The 26,779-nt window shown below is 40.7% G+C and overlaps 2 protein-coding genes across 2 annotated transcripts in view; one reads left to right on the forward strand and one right to left on the reverse strand.

Annotated features, from left to right (window-relative positions):
* Positions 1–1,329: 1,329 nt before the first annotated feature.
* Positions 1,330–18,938, reverse strand: proser1 (proline and serine rich 1). Its single transcript, XM_038964813.1, has 8 exons — positions 18,389–18,938; positions 17,368–17,433; positions 15,993–16,061; positions 11,251–11,345; positions 8,111–8,204; positions 5,697–5,807; positions 1,831–1,920; positions 1,330–1,473 (listed from the first exon to the last, which is right to left on the reverse strand). Exons 1-8 carry the CDS (start codon positions 18,431–18,433, stop codon positions 1,336–1,338), a joined length of 708 nt encoding a protein of 235 aa, XP_038820741.1. The 5' UTR covers positions 18,434–18,938; the 3' UTR covers positions 1,330–1,335.
* Positions 18,939–19,177: 239 nt separating this feature from the next.
* The window catches only part of vps36 (vacuolar protein sorting 36 homolog), a 49,486-nt gene continuing 41,884 nt past the window's right edge, over positions 19,178–26,779 (forward strand). Inside the window, exons 1-5 of the mRNA XM_038965452.1 lie at positions 19,178–19,362; positions 19,672–19,740; positions 19,957–20,027; positions 20,456–20,570; positions 22,650–22,739. Coding sequence (XP_038821380.1) covers positions 19,267–19,362; positions 19,672–19,740; positions 19,957–20,027; positions 20,456–20,570; positions 22,650–22,739 — 441 coding nt within the window. The 5' untranslated portion in view covers positions 19,178–19,266. The remainder of the gene's footprint in view (positions 19,363–19,671; positions 19,741–19,956; positions 20,028–20,455; positions 20,571–22,649; positions 22,740–26,779) is intronic.

The following is a 26,779-nucleotide window of genomic DNA, read 5'->3' on the forward strand; positions in this document are numbered from 1 at the left end:
TGTGTTTAGTATTAAGGTGGTCTGTGTTTAGTATTAAGGTGGTCTGTGTTTAGTATTCAGGTGGTCTGTGTTTAGTATTCAGGTGGTCTGTGTTTAGTATTCAGGTGGTCTGTGTTTAGTATTCAGGTGGTCTGTGTTATGGTAGGTGTTTTGTATTAAGGTGGTCTGTGTTTTGTATTCAGGTGGTCTGTGTTTAGTATTCAGGTGGTCTGTGTTTAGTATTCAGGTGGTCTGTGTTTAGTATTCAGGTGGTCTGTGTTTAGTATTCAGGTGGTCTGTGTTTAGTATTCAGGTGGTCTGTGTTTAGTATTCAGGTGGTCTGTGTTTAGTATTCAGGTGGTCTGTGTTTAGTATTCAGGTGGTCTGTGTTTAGTATTCAGGTGGTCTGTGTTTAGTATTCAGGTGGTCTGTGTTTAGTATTCAGGTGGTCTGTGTTTAGTATTCAGGTGGTCTGTGTTTAGTATTCAGGTGGTCTGTGTTTAGTATTCAGGTGGTCTGTGTTTAGTATTCAGGTGGTCTGTGTTTAGTATTCAGGTGGTCTGTGTTTAGTATTCAGGTGGTCTGTGTTTAGTATTCAGGTGGTCTGTGTTTAGTATTCAGGTGGTCTGTGTTTAGTATTCAGGTGGTCTGTGTTTAGTATTCAGGTGGTCTGTGTTTAGTATTCAGGTGGTCTGTGTTTAGTATTCAGGTGGTCTGTGTTTAGTATTCAGGTGGTCTGTGTTTAGTATTCAGGTGGTCTGTGTTTAGTATTCAGGTGGTCTGTGTTTAGTATTCAGGTGGTCTGTGTTTAGTATTCAGGTGGTCTGTGTTTAGTATTCAGGTGGTCTGTGTTTAGTATTCAGGTGGTCTGTGTTTAGTATTCAGGTGGTCTGTGTTTAGTATTCAGGTGGTCTGTGTTTAGTATTAAGGTGGTCTGTGTTATGGTAGGTGTTTAGTATTAAGGTGGTCTGTGTTTAGTATTAAGGTGGTCTGTGTTATGGTAGGTGTTTAGTATTCAGGTGGTCTGTGTTTAGTATTCAGGTGGTCTGTGTTTAGTATTCAGGTAGTCTGTGTTTAGTATTCAGGTAGTCTGTGTTTAGTATTCAGGTGGTCTGTGTTATGGTAGGTGTTTAGTATTCAGGTGGTCTGTGTTTAGTATTCAGGTGGTCTGTGTTTAGTATTCAGGTGGTCTGTGTTTAGTATTCAGGTGGTCTGTGTTTAGTATTCAGGTGGTCTGTGTTTAGTATTCAGGTGGTCTGTGTTTAGTATTCAGGTGGTCTGTGTTTAGTATTCAGGTGGTCTGTGTTTAGTATTAAGGTGGTAGGTGTTTAGTATTCAGGTGGTCTGTGTTTAGTATTAAGGTGGTCTGTGTTTAGTATTCAGGTGGTCTGTGTTTAGTATTAAGGTGGTCTTACTCGGTGCGATGGTGGCGTGAGGTCTGCAGGGGGGAATGGGGTAGGGCACAGGCCGCTGAGGGTTGTAGGACGACGGAGACTGGAGGAGAGAGGAAGAAAAACAAACATAATGATACTAAATTATTCACTCACCAAATCAAAAATAATTAATCTGACTTCCTGAAGCAGAAAACTAAGTCTCACAGTGGTTCGATTCAACTTTTGTCTTTTTTTTTTTTTTTTTTTTTTTTAACAAACATTTTGTAAACGATCTTGTGAAAGGTGATCCTCCATGTGTCTTCTAAATGGTACTCTATTCCCTACATAGTGAGCCCGGGTCAAAAGTAGTGCACTATAAAAAGGGAATTAGGGTGCCATTTTGGACTTGTTTCAGACTTGTTTTGAAATAAAGAGCTCCACCTAGTGGTTGAGAATGAAAGTACAGCCTGGTGCTTACTGGTTTGAATGGTCCAATGATGCGGGCTGCGATGCCTTTCCCCTCTGTGTTGGCAGGGGTCTCCTCTCCCTCCTTCTTTGCAGGAGTTCCCTGACAGGAGAAATAGAAAACAAAATGGTTGTTGTGTCATCTCAATGACGATACTGTACTGACATTTATAAAATGTTAAAAATTAGGCCATACAAAGTTGATTTACTTTTCAACGGATGTCACACTCCTCACATTTCTCCGAAAATAAAATTAAACAAAAATCTGAAAAGTACCATAAAAAAAATGTCCTCGAGCATCAAGTAGTGATCCACAACTTCCTCTTTGATTTTGGAAACCGAACGGTGTCTCAGACGCGGCTAGGGCAAACTTTCAATGATGTTATCCCACTTTTGAAACCAAATGGGGTCTTGACGAGGTCACTACTATGGAGTGATTTCAGTGCCAACAGAAATTGTATTTTAATTTTATACATTTTAATTTGTATTTACGATATTGAATTTAACATTTGTGAATGTTTAATGCACAAATTGAACTTGTATTCCCTGATTTCAAACTGAATTGACTGAATATTGAATTCAGTTTAAAAATACAAATTTCAATTTAATCTGATTTTAAAATTCAACATTTATATTGTCAATATGTTAAATATTGCATTCATTGTCTGTGTATCAAGTTTACAAACTATATTTTCAAGTTAATCAAGGTTTCACAATATTCAACTTTTAAGATGCATTCAGATTCCGTTTTTTAAAATTCAGATTCAAAACCAGAGACAACATCCTGGCACTTTGCCAGCCAGGAGAGGTAGAGGAGAACAGATAGAACCAAACTGTCTCTGTGCTCAACAGAAGCTTCCGGCGGTTTCTGAAGCCAACGTGGCATGTTGAATTTATTTTCTCCCTATGAATTTGGCTCTAGCGTTTGAACCGTTTTGGCTATGAGGTATTATGACCCCAATTCCTGAAAGCTAAGTCTCCCTGGAGCATGGACGTGCCCTCTGGTCCCTTCCATGAGGATTACAGGCTGCGTTAGAAGGGGGAGTGTCACAAAACATACAATTTGACCCCCCCATAAGAATATAGCTGAATAGCCCTGTCAAACGATAGACAATCCACTCCGTATTTAATCTTGCTCTTGTGACTGACTGGGTTCGAACCATGTCTCCTGCATGTTACAAGACTGTGTTGGCCCACTTAGCTAAAGCCTATAGGCATAAGTTCAGGAAGCTCAGGTAAAAGACGATACGTTGCTTGCTTAACGAGTTCCCCCTGATTCAGCTCATACCGAGACTTGAACTCAGAACCTCTGACTCGGCAAACACACGTGACCCGCCCTCCTGAAGCAATCCAACCCATCGTGCTATTAAAAAAGGCCTTCTTCAATTACGCAAGTGGTAACACTTCAGGCTGAGGAGTATCACAGATGCAGATGCAGTCTTTAAGATACAGCAAGGTTACTCGTCACAGATGCCCGTCTGTTACACCAAGTCTTTAAGATACAGCAAGTCTACTCGTCACAGATGCCCGTCTGTTACACCAAGTCTTTAAAACCCAGCAAGGTTACTCGTCACAGATGCCCGTCTGTTACACCAAGTCTTTAAAACCCAGCAAGGTTACTCGTCACAGATGCCTGTCTGTTACACCAAGTCTTTAAGATACAGCAAGGTTACTCGTCACAGATGCCCGTCTGTTACACCAAGTCTTTAAGATACAGCAAGGTTACTCGTCACAGATGCCCGTCTGTTACACCAAGTCTTTAAAACCCAGCAAGGTTACTCGTCACAGATGCCCGTCTGTTACACCAAGTCTTTAAAACCCAGCAAGGTTACTCGTCACAGATGCCCGTCTGTTACACCAAGTCTTTAAAACCCAGCAAGGTTACTCGTCACAGATGCCCGTCTGTTACACCAAGTCTTTAAAACCCAGTAAGGTTACTCGTCACAGATGCCCGTCTGTTACACCAAGTCTTTAAAACCCAGCAAGGTTACTCGTCACAGATGCCCGTCTGTTACACCAAGTCTTTAAAACCCAGCAAGGTTACTCGTCACAGATGCCCGTCTGTTACACCAAGTCTTTAAAACCCAGCAAGGTTACTCGTCACAGATGCCCGTCTGTTACACCAAGTCTTTAAGATACAGTAAGGTTACTCGTCACAGATGCCCGTCTGTTACACCAAGTCTTTAAAACCCAGCAAGGTTACTCGTCACAGATGCCCGTCTGTTACACCAAGTCTTTAAAACCCAGCAAGGTTACTCGTCACAGATGCCCGTCTGTTACACCAAGTCTTTAAAACCCAGCAAGGTTACTCGTCACAGATGCCCGTCTGTTACACCAAGTCTTTAAGATACAGCAAGATTACCTCATCAAAAGAGCGCGGTTTGGTGATCCATGCTTATGTGATGAGAACGTTGACTGAGACCTGAAGACGTGTTAGTTTGTGTTAGACGTGTTCGTTTTAAGTCTCCAGCAAGGGTAGTCATTAGATTAACATGTGTCTCACTGGGTTTTAAGACTAATAGAAATTCAAAATTAAAGAATTCAAATTCAATTCCTGTTGGCACTGAAATCGCTCCATAACTAAGGTTACTATAGTATGTTTTTTTTACAAGCTGGTCTACTGACAGACAACGCGTGGCAGTGGCCCCATTCATTTTCAACGAAGCCTAGGTTCCAGCTGGGGTGATCTGCAGCGCTCGTGGAAGCTGCAGCGCTCGTGGAAGCTGCAGCGCTCGTGGAAGCTGCTCAGCTGAAGCGTAGAAAATAGGATTCTGCAAAATTGGGCTACTTTGAAAACGATGTCGTGGGTGAAAATGTATTAGTCGCGGATTGCAGTTTGTTTTTGGGCTATTTCTACGTTGCACTACGGCAGCAGGGCATTTCTCTTAAATATACAGAGCCAGTCAAAAGTGTGGACACACCTAGTCATTCCAGGGCTTTTCTTTATGTTGACTCTTTTCTACATTGTAGAGTAATAGTGAAGACATCAAAATTAAAAATCTCAACACATATGGAATCATGTATTAACCAAAAAAAGTGTTAAACAAATCAAAATATATTTTAGATTACTCAATTAACTAACTAACCAAGTAGCTGCTATGATCCATCAACTGATTAGATTTAAAAGTCATTAGCACATTTAAGCGCAAGCAATTCAAGGATGTCCCAGCCTTCCTATATCAAGTAGGTGTTTAGGTCTATTCATTAGTAACGAAATCATGGAAGCAATAAGAACTAGTCCAATAAGAAATGCTTGCCTTGAGGACAGCTTTGCACTCTTGGCATTCTCTCAACAAGCTTCATGAGGAATGCTTTTCCAACAGTCTTGAAGGAGTTCCCACATATGCTGACGTACTGCCAAATTCTCTAAAACAACGGAGTTGGCTTATGGTAGAGAATTGAACATTAAATTATCTGACAACAGCTCTGGTGGACATTCCTGCAGTCAGCATGGCAACTGCACGCTCCCTCAAAACTTGAGAAATCTGTGGCATTGTGTTGTGTGACAATACAGCACATTTTAGAGCAGCCTTTTTTTGTTGTCCCCAGCACAAGGTGCACCTGTGTAATGATCATGCTGTTTAATCAGCTTGGCAAAGGAGAAACGCTCACAAACAGGGATGTAAATAACTTTGTGCACAAAATTTAAGAGAACATTTCTGGGATCCTTTATTTCAGCCCATGAAACATGGGACCAACACTTTGCATGTTGCTTTCATATTGTTGTTCAGTATAGATGCACACACACACACACATATACACACACACACACACACACACACACACACACACACACACACACACACACACACACACACACACACACACACACACACACACACACACACACACACACACACACAGGGTTATATTACTTACAGGGAAGGTGCCAGTGGTCTGGCTGGGCTTGCCTTTAGGGTAAGGGTTCCCTGGGATAATCCCACATGAAGAGATCATGGCTACTGGAGCCTTGCAGCCCACCTTACACACCTAGAATACAGTACGCCATAACATGACATAACACACCTAGAATACAGTACGATGTAACATGACATAACACACCTAGAATACATTACGCCATAACATGACATAACACACCTAGAATACATTACGATGTAACATGACATAACACACCTAGAATACATTACGCCATAACATGACATAACCTAGAATACATAACGATGTGACATAACACACCTAGAATATATTACGATGTAACATGACATAACACACCTAGAATATATTACGATGTAACATGACATAACACACCTAGAATACATTACGCCATGACATAACACACCTAGAATATATTACGATGTAACATGACATAACACACCTAGAATATATTACGATGTAACATGACATAACACACCTAGAATATATTACGATGTAACATGACATAACACACCTAGAATATATTACGATGTAACATGACATAACACACCTAGAATACATTACGCCATAACATGACATAACAAACCTAGAATACATAACGATGTGACATAACACACCTAGAATATATTACGATGTAACATGACATAACACACCTAGAATATATTACGATGTAACATGACATAACACACCTAGAATACATTACGCCATAACATGACATAACAAACCTAGAATACATAACGATGTGACATAACACACCTAGAATATATTACGATGTAACATGACATAACACACCTAGAATATATTACGATGTAACATGACATAACACACCTAGAATATATTACGATGTAACATGACATAACAAACCTAGAATATATTACGATGTAACATGACATAACACACCTAGAATATATTACGATGTAACATGACATAACACACCTAGAATATATTACGATGTAACATGACATAACACACCTAGAATATATTACGATGTAACATGACATAACACACCTAGAATATATTACGATGTAACATGACATAACACACCTAGAATATATTACGATGTAACATGACATAACACACCTAGAATATATTACGATGTAACATGACATAACACACCTAGAACACAGTACGATGTAACATGACATAACACACCTAGAACACAGTACGATGTAACATGACATAACACACCTAGAATATATTACGATGTAACATGACATAACACACCTAGAATACAGTACGATGTAACATGACATAACACACCTAGAATACAGTACGCCATAACATGACATAACACACCTAGAATACAGTACGATGTAACATGACATAACACACCTAGAATACAGTACGCCATAACATGACATAACACACCTAGAATACAGTACGCCATAACATGACATAACACACCTAGAATACATTACGACATGACATTACACACCTAGAATACAGTACGACATAACATGACATAACACAGCTAGAATACATTACAACACAGCTAGAAATACATTACAACATAACATGACATGACATAACACAGCTAGAATACATTATAACATGACATAACACAGCTAGAACAGATTACAGCGCAGCTACAACAGATTACAGCGCAGCTACAACAGATTACAACACAGCTACAACAGATTACAACACAGCTACAACAGATTACAACACAGCTACAACAGATTACAACACAGCTACAACAGATTACAACACAGCTACAACAGATTACAACACAGCTACAACAGATTACAACACAGCTACAACAGATTACAACACAGCTACAACAGATTACAACACAGCTACAACAGATTACAACACAGCTACAACAGATTACAACACAGCTACAACAGATTACAACACAGCTACAACAGATTACAACACAGCTACAACAGATTACAACACAGCTACAACAGATTACAACACAGCTACAACAGATTACAACACAGCTACAACAGATTACAACACAGCTACAACAGATTACAACACAGCTACAACAGATTACAACACAGCTAGAACAGATTACAACACAGCTACAACAGATTACAACACAGCTACAACAGATTACAACACAGCTACAACAGATTACAACACAGCTAGAACAGATTACAACACAGCTAGAACAGATTACAACACAGCTACAACAGATTACAACACAGCCACAACAGATTACAACACAGCCAGAACAGATTACAACACATCCAGAACAGATTACAACACATCCAGAACAGATTACAACACATCCAGAACAGATTACAACACATCCAGAACAGATTACAACACAGCTAGAACAGATTACAACATAACACAGCTAGAACAGATTACAACACATCCAGAACAGATTACAACACAGCCAGAACAGATTACAACACAGCTACAACAGTACAGGACAGTGTGTGAGTTACCTGCTCTAGGATCCTGCGGGCTCGTTTCTTCTCAGACAGGTGAATACGGAACAGGTCCTCTACGGGACGGTAGTTCTGGGCATCAGAGATGTTCCTGGCAGAAGAACACAACCCACCGGGGTTGTTAATTAACCAATCAATCTGCCAATCAATTAACTAACTAACCAAGTAGCTGCTATGATCCATCAACTGATTAGATTTAAAAGTCATTAGCACATTTAAGCGCAAGCAATTCAAGGATTTCCCAGCCTTCCTATATCAAGTAGGGGTTTAGGCCTATTCACTAGTAACGAAATCATGGAAGCAAATCAGAACTAGTCCAATAAGAAATGCTTGTTTTTGTTTTTGTGTTGCAGAATGTTTTGCTACAGTGTGACACTAATGAATACAGCCCAGATGTAGAGTTACTCAGCACAGTGTGAAGATCTACAACATACACGTGTGTGTGTGTGTGTGTGTGTGTGTGTGTGTGTGTGTGTGTGTGTGTGTGTGTGTCAGGGTTTCCATTAGCTGGTAAAAGCGTTTTTTTGGGGGCAGAATGTTATATTTTTTTTGTTGATAAATAAAACTGCCGCTGGCAAACTGTCAGAAAAAGTATATATATATATATATATATATATATATATATATATATATATATATATATATATATATATATATATATATATATATAAAAATAAACATTGCGAAAAAATGCTTTTTAGCCTATTCAATAAATACATTTGTTATCGGTCTATAGGTTAATTATCTACATTTAGTGGAATTAAGTTGGTGGGTGTGTACAGTATATTCGTTATGTATCGTATTTATTACACGTACACAGATACAGAGACTATATCAGTTTCAAAACACCTTTGAAATTGTTGCATGTTGCATTTATATTTTTGTTCGGTAATACCGTCACTGAACACAAGGGGGCGCTGTTTACAGTTGAAGTCGGAAGTTCACATACACTTAGGTTGGAGTCATTAAAACTCGTTTTTCAACCACTCCCCAAATTTCTTGTGAACAAACTATAGTTTTGGCAAGTCGGTTAGGACATCTACTTTGTGCGTGACACAAGTCATTTTTCCAACGATTGTTTACAGACAGATTATTTCACTTATAATTAATTGTATAACAATGAAGTGTACATACACTATGTTGACTGTGCCTTTAAACAGCTTGGAAAATTCCAGAAAATGATGTCATGGCTTTAGAAGCTTCTGATAGGCTAATTGACATCATTTGAGTCAATTGGAGGTGTACCTGTGGATGTATTTCAAGGCCTACCATCAAACTCAGTGCCTCTTTGCTTGACATCATGGGCAAATCAAAAGAAATCAGCCAAGACCTCATAAAAATAATTGGAGACCTCTACAAATCTGGTTCATCCTTGGGAGCAATTTCCAAACGCCTGAAGGTACCACGTTCATCTATACAAACAATAGTATGCAAGTATAAACACCATGGGACCACGCAGCCGTCATACCGCTCAGGAAGGAGACGCTTTCTGTCTCCTAGAGATGAACGTACTTTGGTGTGAAAAGTACAAATCAATCCCAGAACAACAGCAAAGGACCTTGTGAAGATTCTGGAGGAAACAGGTACAAAAGTATCTATATCCACAGTAAAACGAGTCCTATATCAACATAACCTGAAAGGCCGCTCAGCAAGGAAGAAGCCACTGCTCCAAACCCGCCATAAAAAAGCCAGACTACGGTTTGCAACTGCACATGGGGACAAAGATCGTACTTTTTGGAGAAATGTCCTCTGGTCTGATGAAACAAAAATAGAACTGTTTGGCCATAATGACCATCGCTATGTTTGGAGGAAGAAGGGGGAGGCTTGCAAGCCGAAGAACATCATCCCAACCGTGAAGCACGGGGGTGGCAGCATCATGTTGTGGGGGTGCTTTGCTGCAGGAGGGACTGGTGCACTTCACAAAATAGATGGCATCATGAGGAATTAAAATTATGTGGATATATTGAAGCAACATCTCAAAACATCAGTCAGGAAGTTAAAGCTTGGTCACAAATGGGTCTTCCAAATGGACAATGACCACAAGCATACTTCCAAAGTTGTGGCAAAATGGCTTAAGGACAACAAAGTCAAGGTATTATAGTGGCCATCACAAAGCCCTGACCTCAATCCTATAGAACATTGGTGGGCAGAACTGAAAAAGCGTGTGCGAGCAAGGAGGCCTACAAACCTGACTCAGTTACACCAGCTCTGTCAGGAGGAATGGGCCAAAATTCACCCAACTTATTGTGGGAAGCTCGTGGAAGGCTACCCGAAACGTTTGACCCAAGTTAAACAATTTAAAGGCAATGCTACCAAATACTAATTGAGTGTATGTAAACTTCTGACCCACTGGGAATGTGATGAAAGAAATAAAAGCTGAAATAAATCATTCTCTACTATTATTCTGAAATTTCACATTCTTAAAATAAAGTGGTGATCCTAACTGACCTAAGACAGGACATTTGTACTAGGATTAAATGTCAGGAATTGTGAAAAACTGAGTTTAAATGTATTTGGCTAAGGTGTATTTAATCTTCCGACTTCAACTGTACCATTGAAACCAGTAGCATATTATTTAACATAGCATATTATTTTAATAACAAGTCATATTAACAACCCATATTACCAACTCATATTAACAACCCATATTACCAACCCATATTACCAACCCATATTACCAACCCATATTACCAACCCATATTAACAACTCATATTAACAACCCACAATAACAACCCATATTAACAACCCATATTAACAACCCATATTAACAACCCATTTTAACAAACCACATTAACAACCCATTTTAACAACTCATATTAACAACCCATATTAACAACTCATATTAACAACCCATATTAACAACTCATAATAACAACCCATATTAACAACCCATATTACCAACCCACATTAACAACCCATATTAACAACCCATATTAACAACCCATATTAACAACCCATATTAACAACCCATATTACCAACCCATATTACCAACCCACATTACCAACCCACATTAACAACCCACATTAACAACCCATATTAACAACCCATATTAACAACCCATATTAACAACTCATATTAACCAATCATTAACAACCCATATTAACAGGCCATATAAAGTAAAGTAGAGTTACTCACAGAGCGATGAGCTCCAGAACCACCAGTCGGTCCTTAGAGAAGGTAAAACAGTTGAGGATGTTGGCCACTTTGGTAGTGGGGATGGCAACCATTTTCTGGAAGAAACACACAAAGAGTCAAAGTTTGATCAATTCATGCAGGCCAGTGTTTAGCTAAATAATGCACACACAAGCAACAAAGATCTCTAACCTAGAGATGGACATTTCACATCCTGAATTTTTTTTGGGGGGGGGATATCCACATAGTGGGAAAAAAACCAAACAACTAATAATAAAATGCTTGACTCTCTTGACCAATCAGAATTGATGCAAAAGCAAATGGTTGATGTAAACAGTTAAGAAAGGCAGTCTGAAAATGGGTAGATAATTAGAGATCACTACTATCCCCACACTTATGGAGTGGTACCACAAAACCTGGAATATTTCCTGATACTAAAAAGTGATAAAAAAAAATAAAAAGTGTTACTGAGGCCACAATGAGGGGCGCCGCATTAAGCAATGACGGGTCCAAATTAAATCAGCCCCTATCGACTTCTTGGTGCCAATAGCTAATAAAAAGGCAGAAAGAACTTCTGTTTCTGTGAGTTGCCAAAAAGAAAAACCCTGAACAACCATTTCCCATAATCACGTGAGATTGTCTGATCATCCATTGAAGCAACTGGGGACTGTACGTGGGAAGAACAGTCAACTCACTGTCCAAGACCAGTACGACAACCATCTCTCTCCAATAAGAAACCAGCGGAGATAAAATGGTGATTAAAAGCATCACAAATGTGAACTTTTCCAGTAAAGATGCAGAAGTCTAAAACAACTTGCTTAGGCCGGGAAGTAGAGGATTTGCCAGGCTTCAGTGAATTCACGGTTTTCAAGAATTTAGAGGATGACTGACAGTCTGCCATAGTGCTCAGGTTTAGAGGATGACTGACAGTCTGCCATAGTGTTCAGGTTTAGAGGATGACTGACAGTCTGCCATAGTGCTCAGGTTTAGAGGATGACTGACAGTCTGCCATAGTGCTCAGGTTTAGAGGATGACTGACAGTCTGCCATAGTGCTCAGGTTTAGAGGATGACTGACAGTCTGCCATAGTGCTCAGGTTTAGAGGATGACTGACAGTCTGCCATAGTGCTCAGGTTTAGAGGATGACTGACAGTCTGCCATAGTAGTGTTCAGGTTTAGAGGATGACTGAAAGTCTGCCATAGTGTTCAGGTTTAGAGGATGACTGACAGTCTGCCATAGTGCTCAGGTTTAGAGGATGACTGACAGTCTGCCATAGTGTTCAGGTTTAGAGGATGACTGACAGTCTGCCATAGTGCTCAGGTTTAGAGGATGACTGACAGTCTGCCATAGTGCTCAGGTTTAGAGGATGACTGACAGTCTGCCATAGTAGTGTTCAGGTTTAGAGGATGACTGACAGTCTGCCATAGTGTTCAGGTTTAGAGGATGACTGACAGTCTGCCATAGTGTTCAGGTTTAGAGGATGACTGACAGTCTGCCATAGTGTTCAGGTTTAGAGGATGACTGACAGTCTGCCATAGTGCTCAGGTTTAGAGGATGACTGACAGTCTGCCATAGTGTTCAGGTTTAGAGGATGACTGACAGTCTGCCATAGTGTTCAGGTTTAGAGGATGACTGACAGTCTGCCATAGTGCTCAGGTTTAGAGGATGACTGACAGAGTCTGCCATAGTGCTCAGGTTTAGAGGATGACTGACAGTCTGCCATAGTGCTCAGGTTTAGAGGATGACTGACAGTCTGCCATAGTGCTCAGGTTTAGAGGATGACTGACAGTCTGCCATAGTGTTCAGGTTTAGAGGATGACTGACAGTCTGCCATAGTAGTGCTCAGGTTTAGAGGATGACTCACAGAGACTGCCATAGTGCTCAGGTTTAGAGGATGACTGACAGTCTGCCATAGTGCTCAGGTTTAGAGGATGACTGACAGTCTGCCATAGTGCTCAGGTTTAGAGGATGACTGACAGTCTGCCATAGTGCTCAGGTTTAGAGGATGACTGACAGTCTGCCATAGTGCTCAGGTTTAGAGGATGACTGACAGTCTGCCATAGTGCTCAGGTTTAGAGGATGACTGACAGTCTGCCATAGTGCTCAGGTTTAGAGGATGACTGACAGTCTGCCATAGTGCTCAGGTTTAGAGGATGACTGACAGTCTGCCATAGTGCTCAGGTTTAGAGGATGACTGACAGAGTCTGCCATAGTGCTCAGGTTTAGAGGATGACTGACAGTCTGCCATAGTGCTCAGGTTTAGAGGATGACTGACAGAGTCTGCCATAGTGCTCAGGTTTAGAGGATGACTGACAGAGTCTGCCATAGTGCTCAGGTTTAGAGGATGACTGACAGTCTGCCATAGTGCTCAGGTTTAGAGGATGACTGACAGAGTCTGCCATAGTGCTCAGGTTTAGAGGATGACTGACAGTCTGCCATAGTGCTCAGGTTTAGAGGATGACTGACAGTCTGCCATAGTGCTCAGGTTTAGAGGATGACTGACAGTCTGCAATAGTGCTCAGGTTTAGAGGATGACTGACAGTCTGCCATAGTGCTCAGGTTTAGAGGATGACTGACAGTCTGCCATAGTGCTCAGGTTTAGAGGATGACTGACAGTCTGCCATAGTGCTCAGGTTTAGAGGATGACTGACAGTCTGCCATAGTGCTCAGGTTTAGAGGATGACTGACAGTCTGCCATAGTGCTCAGGTTTAGAGGATGACTGACAGTCTGCCATAGTGCTCAGGTTTAGAGGATGACTGACAGTCTGCCATAGTGTTCAGGTTTAGAGGATGACTGACAGAGTCTGCCATAGTGCTCAGGTTTAGAGGATGACTGACAGAGTCTGCCATAGTGCTCAGGTTTAGAGGATGACTGACAGAGTCTGCCATAGTGCTCAGGTTTAGAACCGTGCCCATCCCAACTCTAAACAGAATTTCCAACGACTGAAGATCGATTTCTAAGAACCTTCTTAAGAAATATATTTATTAGGGCTGTCCCCAACTAAAAATGATCTTGGTCTACAGAAAATCGATTGTTCTTTCGACTAATCAATTGGTGAATATTATAAAACATGTATTTTCCATTTATAGACACACCCTATGTGTTTAAAATCAACTATAAGCATTGAGCTCCTCTGATGCTTTAAGCTTACGATTTGATGAAATAAGACAAATACCTCCAGAGGGCGCCAACTATTCTCCTCCAGCTCCTGACGGCTTTCGCAGAATGCCAATTTATCTTACCATTTCTATCGATCTGCATGTTAGCTATGGTTTCCATTCGCACATTTTTGTGAGAAACAGTTTCATTTCATTTCTAATAAATGTCTTCGTGTCTCAATATCATTGTCATGTGGTTAATCAAAATTCTATCCAGATCTTAGACATTGTAGAAGAAATACACCACATGGAGCGTATGACCTTTGCTTTAAGAACTCAACAGGAGAGAGGTCAGGAATACTAGGAAAAATGGGTTTTGTACTTGGAAAAGGTCTAATTCAAAGATGCCAATGTAACTAATATGATGATATGATGATGAAGGTATGAAGTGCACTGTAACTGCCAGATCTTTTTTGTTCTTTTATTTTACTTTATTTGTACTTTCTTTGTGTTCCTACAATAAAAACAAAGTATTAAAAAAATTTAAAAAATCTATCCAAATCTAAATGAAAATTATAAACCTAAAAAGAAAGTTCTATTGTCAACTATGTAAAAATAGCCGACATGAAGCCAACAAATAAAAACATTGCAGCCTGCAGGTGGAAAATATCCGGATAAAAATAAATATCCTATAAATCACATTGGCTACACATGGCCTGTCTGCAACCAACTTGAAACATTGTACCATTTAATTGTATAGTTTAGTGGTTTAGTGCGTTCGGAAAGTATTCAGACCCCTTGACTTTCTTCACATTTTGTTACGTTACAGCCTTATTCTAAAATGGAGTAAATAGTTTCCCCCCCCCCTCATCAATCTACACACAATACCCCATAATGAAAAAGCAAAAACAGGTTTTTAGAAATTTTTGCAAATGTATATATTTATTTTGATAAAAAAAAATAAAAAAATGAAAATTCATATTTACATAAGTATTCAGACCCTTTACTCAGTACTTTGTTGAAGCACCTTTAGCAGCGATTACAGCCTCGAGTCTTCTTGGGTATGATGCTACAAGCTTGGCACACCTGTATTTGGGGAATTTCTCCCATTCTTCTTTGCAGATCCTCTCAAGCTCTGTCAGGTTGGATGGGGAGAGTCACTGCACAGCTATTTTCAGGTCTCTCCAGAGATGTTGCTCAGTTTGGTCATCTCTAGGAAGAGTCTTGGTGGTTCCAAACTTCTTCCATTTAAGAATGATGGAGGCCAACGTGTTCTTGGGGACCTTCAATGCTGCAGAAATGTTTTGATACTCTTCCCCAGATCGGTGCCTCGACACAATCCTGTCTCGGAATTCTACGGACAATTTCTTCAACCTCATAGATGCTTTTTGCAAAAATGTATAAAAACCTGTTTTCGCTTTCTCATTATGGGGTATTGTGATGTCATTATGGGGTATTGTGATGTCATTATGGGGTATTGTGTGTTGATTGATGAGGAAAATGTCATATTTAATCCATTTTAGAATACGTCTGTAACGTAACAAAATGTGGAAAAAGTCAAGGGGTCTGAATACTTTCCGAAAGCACCGTCTATCTACTGTTTACACAGTAATACACACAACTTTATCAGAGTTGTTGTCACTCACATGTTGAAGAGCTTTGACAGCTTTGATCTGAGGCTCTGCCCAGGAGAAGTACTTCAGCATGTCCATCACCTGCAGGGAGAAAGGAGAGGGGGTTAGCATGTCTCTGTGACTGGCTTCATCAACCTTCTCTCTGACTGGCTGTCCTTCATCAACCTTCTCTGTGACTGGCTGTCATTCATCAATCTTCTCTGTGACTGGCTGTCATTCATCAACCTTCTCTGTGACTGGCTGTCCTTCATCAACCTTCTCTGTGACCGGCTGTCCTTCATCAACCTTCTCTGTGACTGGCTGTCCTTCATCAACCTTCTCTGTGACTGGCTGTCCTTCATCAACCTTCTCTGTGACTGGCTGTCCTTCATCAACCTTCTCTGTGACTGGCTGTCCTTCATCAACCTTCTCTGTGACTGGCTGTCATTCATCAACCTTCTTTCTGACTGGTTGGCATTCATCAACCTTCTCTGTGACTGGCTGTCATTCATCAACCTTCTCTGTGACTGGCTGTCATTCATCAACCTTCTCTGTGACTGGCTGTCATTCATCAACCTTCTCTGTGACTGGCTGTCCTTCATCAACCTTATCTGTGACTGGCTGTCATTCATCAACCTTATCTGTGACTGGCTGTCCTTCATCAACCTTCTCTGTGACTGGCTGTCATTCATCAACCTTCTCTGTGACTGGCTGTCCTTCATCAACCTTCTCTGTGACTGGCTGTCCTTCATCAACCTTCTCTGTGACTGGCTATCATTCATCAATCTTCTCTGTGACTGGCTGTCCTTCATCAACCTTCTCTGTGACCGGCTGTCCTTCATCAACCTTCTCTGTGACCGGCTGTCCTTCATCAACCTTCTCTGTGACCGGCTGTCCTTCATCAACCTTCTCTGTGACTGGCTGTCCATCAACCTTCTCTGTGACTGGCTGTCCTTCATCAACCTTCTCTGTGACTGGCTGTCCTTCATCAACCTTCTCTGTGACTGGCTGTCATTCATCAACCTTCTTTCTGACTGGTTGGCATTCATCAACCTTCTCTGTGACTGGCTGTCATTCATCAACCTTCTCTGTGACTGGCTGTCATTCATCAACCTTCTCTGTGACTGGCTGTCATTCATCAACCTTCTCTGTGACTGGCTGTCCTTCATCAACCTTATCTGTGACTGGCTGTCATTCATCAACCTTCTCTGTGACTGGCTGTCATTCATCAACCTTCTCTGTGACTGGCTGTCATTCATCAACCTTCTCTGTGACTGGCTGTCATTCATCAACCTTCTCTGTGACTGGCTGTCATTCATCAACCTTCTCTGTGACCGGTTGTCATTCATAAACTTTATCTGTGACTGGCTGTCATTCATCAATCTTCTCTGTTTGCCTGCTACTGTACCTGCTCGCTGGAGAAGTACCCGTGCACCTGCTCTATCGCCTTAATCCGCTGATCTGTTAGCACGCACTGCAGAGAGAGAAGAAGCCCAGTAAAAACCATTGGAAATCACTCCTAGTGTACATAAATCAGTCAGTGGTGTGGATAACGTCTGCTATGCTCGCCATAGCCAGATAGCTGAGCCGTGAACCAGAATCTGGACATACAGGAGGTGTTGAATACGGCGATTCTCCTTTAAGCCAGTCAACTTGCCCTTTACCAGTTTTTCAAGCGTAATAATGTCACAATACTTTCGGGTACTTAACAAAGAATGTTTCTATAGACATTATGTACCAAAAAAATGTCTAAATAAATAGTTACATGTAACAGGAAAAAATGCCTGGAAAGAATTTAAGTATTGTTTTTTACCAAGTGTACATGGCCAAATCCTTTTCTGTACCTCCAATAAAAATCACTTATTACTGCCACGCACGGGTTGGCTGGTCCAGCAGCAGGAAAGGCCATTGATTTGATCACCTACAACAGTGTATGAACTTCATACATATCTGTCGTTTCACCTGCGCTTCATAGAATGCAATAATATTTAATGTAACTAGATTAAGTAGACAATATAGGGTACGTTTTACAGCGATTGTATATTTCTAGATAGGCTAGGCTTTATTTTGTGTATTTTAATTCCACGATTATTGCAGGAGGTGCAGAATAGGTGGATTTGGCGCATGATCACTTGGTCAAAAATAATACCTTTCAGACAAGGCATTTTTATTTTTACACCTTTTTAGAAGTACATACCGGCCGTAAAGACTGTAGTTGCTCATCGAAAAATTATTTGGTAAGTGCCTAACGTATTTTAACTGTATCACGCTTGAAAATGGCAAGTTGAATGGCTGCTTCCTCGGCTTAAAGTATAATTGCCATATTCAGTCTCATGAGTCGTGTAAACCCAGATTCTCATTCGGCTGACAAAATCGTTCAGGTGTTAAAGTATTTTATTAGCCACTTGGGTTAACTGAACCAAACTTACCTTCCTGATTTCGTCTAAGACGATGTCGAATGATTTCTTGTCCATGTTTGATTGGATAACACGATCTCGGATCCTCAGTGTTACTCCTTGATTAAATAGCCACCTGGCTGTCTAGCTGGAGTCAGTGGACGTGAGTTAGCTAACGTTACAGTACAATCAATATAACTGACATAATCTAAAAACGGACAAACTACTGGTAGCTTACTATTAAAATAGAGCTATACACTTCATAATGCGACTTTAAGACAAAGTATATTCACAAACGGCACAGTATTTGCGACGTTTTCTTTGTTGTCCTCGTTCAAATCTATTGCTAGCTAGTTAGCTAGCAAGAAAGTGCTGCAGAGCTGTGTAGACTGCCTACTTGACAGCTTGGCTAATGTTAGCTTAACTCTGTAGTTTGTTAGCCCAGAGCAGAAAGGGTAAAATGCTCTATGGAAAATTAATACATCAATTAATTCATCCAACCGAAGCGTTTGACAACGTCTATCGTATGTACATTTAGTTTATCGACATATTTTGAACTGTACATAACAGCCACATTAAACTAAGCCGCTAACACCGCTGCGACAACTTTCTTTGTTAGGACCCCATTCAAAAACATGAGTAAAAATATCACTTTCTCAGAACAAATATTTTTGTTTGAAGTTAAACTATATATTAACACAAATTATGATACGACCATTGTATTCTCATATTTTATTTAGGGAGATACTGTGAAGTAATAGATTTATTGATCATATTTTCAATCAGGCAGCGCGGCGCAAACAGGCACATTTTTTAATACCCTTGAGGAAGTAGACACGAAAATGTCGTTGGATCTGTGAGAAGTTGGCAAATATTTATTTATACTTGTATTTTGTGTTGATTCGAGTAAAATGGACAGATTCACATGGTCAAATGGTCTTCTGGAAATGAATGAAACATTGGTGATTCAACAACGAGGTGTCAAACTTTATGACGGAGAAGACAAGGTATGACGTTAACTAGCTCGCATTGCCAGGCAAGGAAAACAGCTAGTTACCCAAGTTGGTAACGTTACATTGTTAGCTAGCCATCTAGCTAAATGTGTTCTTTGAAATAGTGGAATAAATCTAGTCAACTAGCTAATCGGAAATAAAATAACGATAAAAATAACAAGCATGGGCGTGTTTTTGCCTTGACAAACATGTGTACGAGGTCATTGTTGATGTTTACAACAGTGCTGTCAGACTAAATACACATTTCTGCCTGCCCCATATCTGACCGTTTGTTGTCCCTCTCTCGCTCTGTCTTTCCACCAGGCCAAGTTGGATGTTGGAATTGCTCTGCTGAGTACTCACCAGTTAATATGGAGGGACCTGAAGAATAATGTACAGTGACACTTCATAGAAATATACAATCTATGGGTAACACCCACCACAGCCTTATCTGCATATTAGCCAGTGTGATTTTTGATGCTTCTCTTGACCTTTTCCATGTTCCTGATATAATGGTGTCTAGTATTTACTCTCTTAACGTACGTGTGTGTGTGTGTGTGTGTGTGTGTGTGTGTGTGTGTGTGTGTGTGTGTGTGTGTGTGTGTGTAGGAATGCTGCATAGCCATACCCCTTTCTCAGATCATCTACTTTGAGGAACAAGCTGCGGGTATCGGAAAGAGGTGACTCCTAATTAAACCATGTAGCCTATTGAAACAGTACCCACCCCTTTGTAGCAGGACAACTCACATGTCACATGTATGTACACGTGACTACTGTAAGTCGCTTGGATAAAACAGAACATCCCCTCTCTCTTGGCTATGCTTTCATCATTGATCTATGGCAGAACATCCCCTCTCTTGACTATGCTTTCATCAATGATCTATGACAGAACATCCCTTCTCTCTTGACTATGCTTTCATCATTGATCTATGGCAGAACATCCCCTCTCTTGACTATGCTTTCATCATTGATCTATGGCAGAACATCCCTTCTCTCTTGACTATGCTTTCATCATTGATCTATGACAGAACATCCCCTCTCTCTTGACTATGCTTTCATCATTGATCTATGACAGAACATCTCTCTCTCTCTCTCTCTGACGCTGCAGTGCCAAGATAGTGGTCCACCTGCACGCTTCCCCGGCCAATAAGGAGCCAGGACCCTACCAGCAGAGCAAGTTCTCCTACTTCAAACTGTCCTTCAAAGAGCATGGACAGATAGAGGTAGTAGTCATTTAATATTATTATTACTATTATAGTATTATAATTACTGGTATTGTAGTATTATTATTACTATTATAGTATTATAATTACTGGTATTGTAGTATTATTATTACTATTATAGTATTATAATTACTGGTATTGTAGTATTATTATTACTATTATAGTATTACTATTATAGTATTATTATTATTAATAGTATTATAATTGCCGGTATAGTATTATTATTGCCGTATTAGTATTAATATTATAGTATTACTATTATGATATTAGTATTATTATTAATATTATTATACTTACTGGTATGGTATTATTATTATTATAGTAGTATTATTATAGTAGTATTATTACCATTATAGTAGTAGTATTATTGCCGTCATAGTAGTAGCATTATTATTATTGCTACTGTAGTAGCAGTATTATTACTACTATCATAGTAGTATTATTACCAGAATAGTAGTATTACTAGTATTACTATAATGGTAGTTGTATTATTAGTACTATTATAGTAGTACTATTATTACTACTATTATAGTAGTATTATTACTATTACTGTTATAGTAGTATTATTATTATTACTATTATAGCAGTGTCATTATTATTACCATTATAGTAGTATTATTACTTTTGTAGTAGTATTACTAGTATTACTGTTATGGTAGTAGTATTATTACTACCATGGTAGTACTATTATTATTGCTATTATGGTAGTATTATTATTATTACTATTATAGTAGTATTATTATTATTACTATTATAGTGGTCGTATTATTACTGTTACAGTAGTAGTATTATACCTATTATAGTAGTAGTATTATTACTATTATGGTAGTACTATTATAGTAGTATTATTACTATTATGGTAGTAGTATTATTACTGTTATGGTAGTACTATTATTATTACTATTATAGTAGTATTATTATTATTACTATTATGGTAGTAGTATTATTATTGTTATAGTGGTATTCTTATTATTACTATTATGGTAGTAGTATTATTACTGCTATAGTGGTATTCTTATTATTACTAGTATATTAGTATTGTTATTACTAGTATAGTAGTATTATTATATGTAGGCCGTACTTACATTTAGATTTGAGTCATTTAGCAGATGCTCTTATCCAGTGCCGTCATCGTACTTGGCAGTCAGTAGTCGTTTATTGTTATTACAGGCTGTATTTGTAAAAGCTGAATTACTGTACACAACATAGTAGCTAGTGACGCTATGGGAGTAGTACCATTGGATACTGCCTAGTGACACTATGGGAGTAGTACCACAGGATACTGGCTAGTGACACTATGGGAGTAGTACCACAGGATACTGGCTAGTGACACTATGGGAGTAGTACCATAGGATACTGGCTAGTGACACTATGGGAGTAGTACCATAGGATACTGGCTAGTGACACTATGGGAGTAGTACCACAGGATACTGGCTAGTGACACTATGGGAGTAGTACCACAGGATACTGGCTAGTTACACTATGGGAGTAGTACCATAGGATACTGGCTAGTGACACTATGGGAGTAGTACCATAGGATACTGGCTAGTGACACTATGGGAGTAGTACCACAGGATACTGGCTAGTGACACTATGGGAGTAGTACCATAGGATACTGGCTAGTGACACTATGGGAGTAGTACCACAGGATACTGGCTAGTGACACTATGGGAGTAGTACCACAGGATACTGGCTAGTTACACTATGGGAGTAGTACCATAGGATACTGGCTAGTGATACTGTAAATATGTGATTGGTCTTGTGTGGCTCAGTTGTTAATCGCGTGAACAGACTGTAACCGAAAGGTCACTGGTTCCAATCCCCGAGGTGAAAAAAAATCGGTCTGTTTCCTTGAGCAACGGGACTTAACCCTAATTAATCCTGTAAGTCTCTCTGGATAAGAGCATCTGCTGAATGACTGAAATGTAAATGTACCCGAATGGGAAATACCATTGAATGAGCAGTGAGTGAAACTGTAGTCCGATTTGTGCTGATTTAGAGCCAAAATGGCGTCGTGTTTTGTTTTTCTATACTGACTCTGAGCCATCATGGGGTCTGTGTCTGTCTGTCTGTGGGTAGTTCTTCCGGAGGCTGACCGAGGAGTTGAGCCAGAAGAGATGGGAGAGTACGCCCATGTCACAACCCATCCCTACGGCAACCAACTCACAGGTCAGAGGTCGTCATAGAACAGACAATCTACTCTATTCCACTCTCCTCTGCTATACTCTGCTATACTCTACTCTCCTCTGCTATACTCTACTCTCCTCTGCTATACTCTCCTCTGCTATACTCTGCTATACTCTACTCTCCTCTGCTATACTCTCCTCTGCTATACTCTCCTCTGCTATACTCTACTCTCCTCTGCTATACTCTCCTCTGCTATACTCTACTCTCCTCTGATATACTCTGCTATTCTCCACTCTCCTCTGCTATACTCTACTCTGCTATACTCTACTCTCCTCTGCTATACTCTACTCTCCTCTGCTATACTCTGCTCTGCTATACTCTACTCTGCTATACTCTACTCTCCTCTGCTATACTCTACTCTCCTCTGCTATACTCTGCTCCGCTATACTCTACTCTGCTATACTCTACTCTCCTCTGCTATACTCTACTCTGCTATACTCTACTCTCCTCTGCTATACTCTACTCTCCTCTGCTATACTCTACTCTCCTCTGCTATACTCTACTCTCCTCTGCTATTCTCCACTCTCCTCTGCTATTCTCCACTCTCCTCTGCTATTCTCCACTCTCCTCTGCTATACTCTACTCTCCTCTACTCAACTCTGCTATACTCTACTCTCCTCTGCTATACTCTACTCTGCTATACTCTACTCTCCTCTGCTATACTCTACTCTCCTCTGCTATTCTCCAGTCTCCTCTGCTATACTCTACTCTCATCTGCTATACTCTACTCTCATCTGCTATACTCTACTCTCCTCTGCTATACTCTGCTCCGCTATACTCTACTCTGCTATACTCTACTCTCCTCTGCTATACTCTACTCTGCTATACTCTACTCTCCTCTGCTATACTCTACTCTCCTCTGCTATACTCTACTCTCCTCTGCTATACTCTACTCTCCTCTGCTATTCTCCACTCTCCTCTGCTATTCTCCACTCTCCTCTGCTATTCTCCACTCTCCTCTGCTATACTCTACTCTCCTCTACTCAACTCTGCTATACTCTACTCTCCTCTGCTATACTCTACTCTGCTATACTCTACTCTCCTCTGCTATACTCTACTCTCCTCTGCTATTCTCCACTCTCCTCTGCTATTCTCCACTCTCCTCTGCTATACTCTACTCTCCTCTACTCTACTCTGCTATACTCTACTCTCCTCTGCTATACTCTACTCTCCTCTGCTATACTCTACTCTCCTCTGCTATACTCTACTCTCCTCTGCTATTCTCCACTCTCCTCTGCTATACTCCACTCTCCTCTGCTATACTCTGCTATACTCTACTCTCATCTGCTATACTCTACTCTCCTCTGCTATACTCTACTCTCCTCTGCTATACTCTGCTCTGCTATACTCTGCTATACTCTACTCTCCTCTGCTATACTCTACTCTCATCTGCTATACTCTACTCTCCTCTGCTATACTCTACTCTCCTCTGCTATACTCTCCTCTGCTATTCTCCACTCTCCTCTGCTATACTCTACTCTCCTCTGCTATACTCTACTCTCCTCTGCTATACTCTACTCTCCTCTGCTATACTCTGCTATACTCTACTCTCCTCTGCTATACTCCACTCTCCTCTGCTATACTCTGCTATTCTCCACTCTCCTCTGCTATTCTCTACTCTCCTCTGCTATACTCTGCTATACTCTACTCTCCTCTGCTATACTCTACTCTCCTCTGCTATACTCTACTCTCCTCTGCTATACTCTACTCTCCTCTGCTATACTCTACTCTCCTCTGCTATACTCTACTCTCCTCTGCTATACTCTACTCTCCTCTGCTATACTCTGCTATACTCTACTCTCCTCTGCTATACTCTACTCTCCTCTGCTATACTCTACTCTCCTCTGCTATACTCTACTCTCCTCTGCTATACTCTACTCTCCTCTGCTATACTCTGCTATACTCTACTCTCCTCTGCTATACTCTACTCTCCTCTGCTATACTCTGCTATACTCTACTCTCCTCTGCTATACTCTACTCTCCTCTGCTATACTCTACTCTCCTCTGCTATACTCTACTCTCCTCTGCTATACTCTACTCTCCTCTGCTATACTCTACTCTCCTCTGCTATACTCTACTCTCCTCTGCTATACTCTGCTATACTCTACTCTCCTCTGCTATACTCTCCTCTGCTCTGCTATACTCTGCTATACTCTGCTCTCCTCTGCTATACTCTACTCTCCTCTGCTATACTCTGCTATACTCTACTCTCCTCTGCTATACTCTACTCTCCTCTGCTATACTCTACTCTCCTCTGCTATACTCTACTCTCCTCTGCTATACTCTACTCTCCTCTGCTATACTCTCCTCTGCTATTCTCCACTCTCCTCTGCTATACTCTACTCTCCTCTGCTATACTCTACTCTCCTCTGCTATACTCTACTCTGCTATTCTCCACTCTCCTCTGCTATACTCTACTCTCCTCTGCTATAATCTACTCTCCTCTGCTATACTCTACTCTCCTCTGCTATACTCTACTCTCATCTGCTATACTCTACTCTGCTATTCTCCACTCTACTCTGCTATACTCTACTCTCCTCTGCTATACTCTACTCTCCTCTGCTATACTCTACTCTCCTCTGCTATACTCTACTCTCCTCTGCTATACTCTACTCTCCTCTGCTATACTCTACTCTGCTATTCTCCACTCTACTCTGCTATACTCTACTCTCCTCTGCTATACTCTACTCTCCTCTGCTATTCTCCACTCTCCTCTGCTATACTCTACTCTCCTCTGCTATACTCTACTCTCCTCTGCTATTCTCCACTCTCCTCTGCTATTCTCCACTCTCCTCTGCTATTCTCCACTCTCCTCTGCTATACTCTACTCTCCTCTACTCAACTCTGCTATACTCTACTCTCCTCTGCTATACTCTACTCTGCTATACTCTACTCTCCTCTGCTATACTCTACTCTCCTCTGCTATTCTCCACTCTCCTCTGCTATACTCTACTCTCCTCTGCTATACTCTACTCTCCTCTGCTATACTCTACTCTCCTCTGCTATACTCTACTCTGCTATTCTCCACTCTACTCTGCTATACTCTACTCTCCTCTGCTATACTCTACTCTACTCTGCTATTCTCCACTCTACTCTGCTATACTCTACTCTCCTCTGCTATACTCTACTCTCCTCTGCTATTCTCCACTCTCCTCTGCTATTCTCCACTCTCCTCTGCTATTCTCCACTCTCCTCTGCTATACTCTACTCTCCTCTGCTATACTCTGCTCTGCTATACTCCGCTATACTCTCCTCTGCTATACTCTCCTCTGCTATACTCTCCTCTGCTATTCTCCAGTCTCCTCTGCTATACTCTGCTCTCCTCTGCTATACTCTACTCTCCTCTGCTATACTCCACTCTCCTCTGCTATACTCTATTCTCCTCTGCTATACTCTACTCTCCTCTGCTATACTCCACTCTCCTCTGCTATACTCTGCTCTCCTCTGCTATACTCTACTCTCCTCTGCTATACTCTACTCTCCTCTGCTATACTCCACTCTCCTCTGCTATACTCCACTCTCCTCTGCTATTCTCCAGTCTCCTCTGCTATACTCTGCTCTCCTCTGCTATACTCTACTCTCCTCTGCTATACTCTACTCTCCTCTGCTATACTCTACTCTCCTCTGCTATACTCTGCTATACTCTACTCTCCTCTGCTATACTCTACTCTCATCTGCTATACTCTCCTCTGCTATTCTCCACTCTCCTCTGCTATACTCTACTCTCCTCTGCTATACTCTACTCTCCTCTGCTATACTCTACTCTCCTCTGCTATACTCTACTCTCCTCTGCTATTCTCCACTCTCCTCTGCTATTCTCCACTCTCCTCTGCTATACTCTACTCTCCTCTGCTATTCTCCACTCTCCTCTGCTATTCTCCACTCTCCTCTGCTATTCTCCACTCTCCTCTGCTATACTCTACTCTCCTCTGCTATACTCTACTCTCCTCTGCTATACTCTACTCTCCTCTGCTATACTCTGCTCTGCTATACTCCGCTATACTCTCCTCTGCTATACTCTC

Source organism: Salvelinus namaycush, chromosome 26 (genome assembly GCF_016432855.1).
Source record: "Salvelinus namaycush isolate Seneca chromosome 26, SaNama_1.0, whole genome shotgun sequence".
In the NCBI taxonomy this organism is placed as follows: Eukaryota; Metazoa; Chordata; class Actinopteri; order Salmoniformes; family Salmonidae; genus Salvelinus; species Salvelinus namaycush.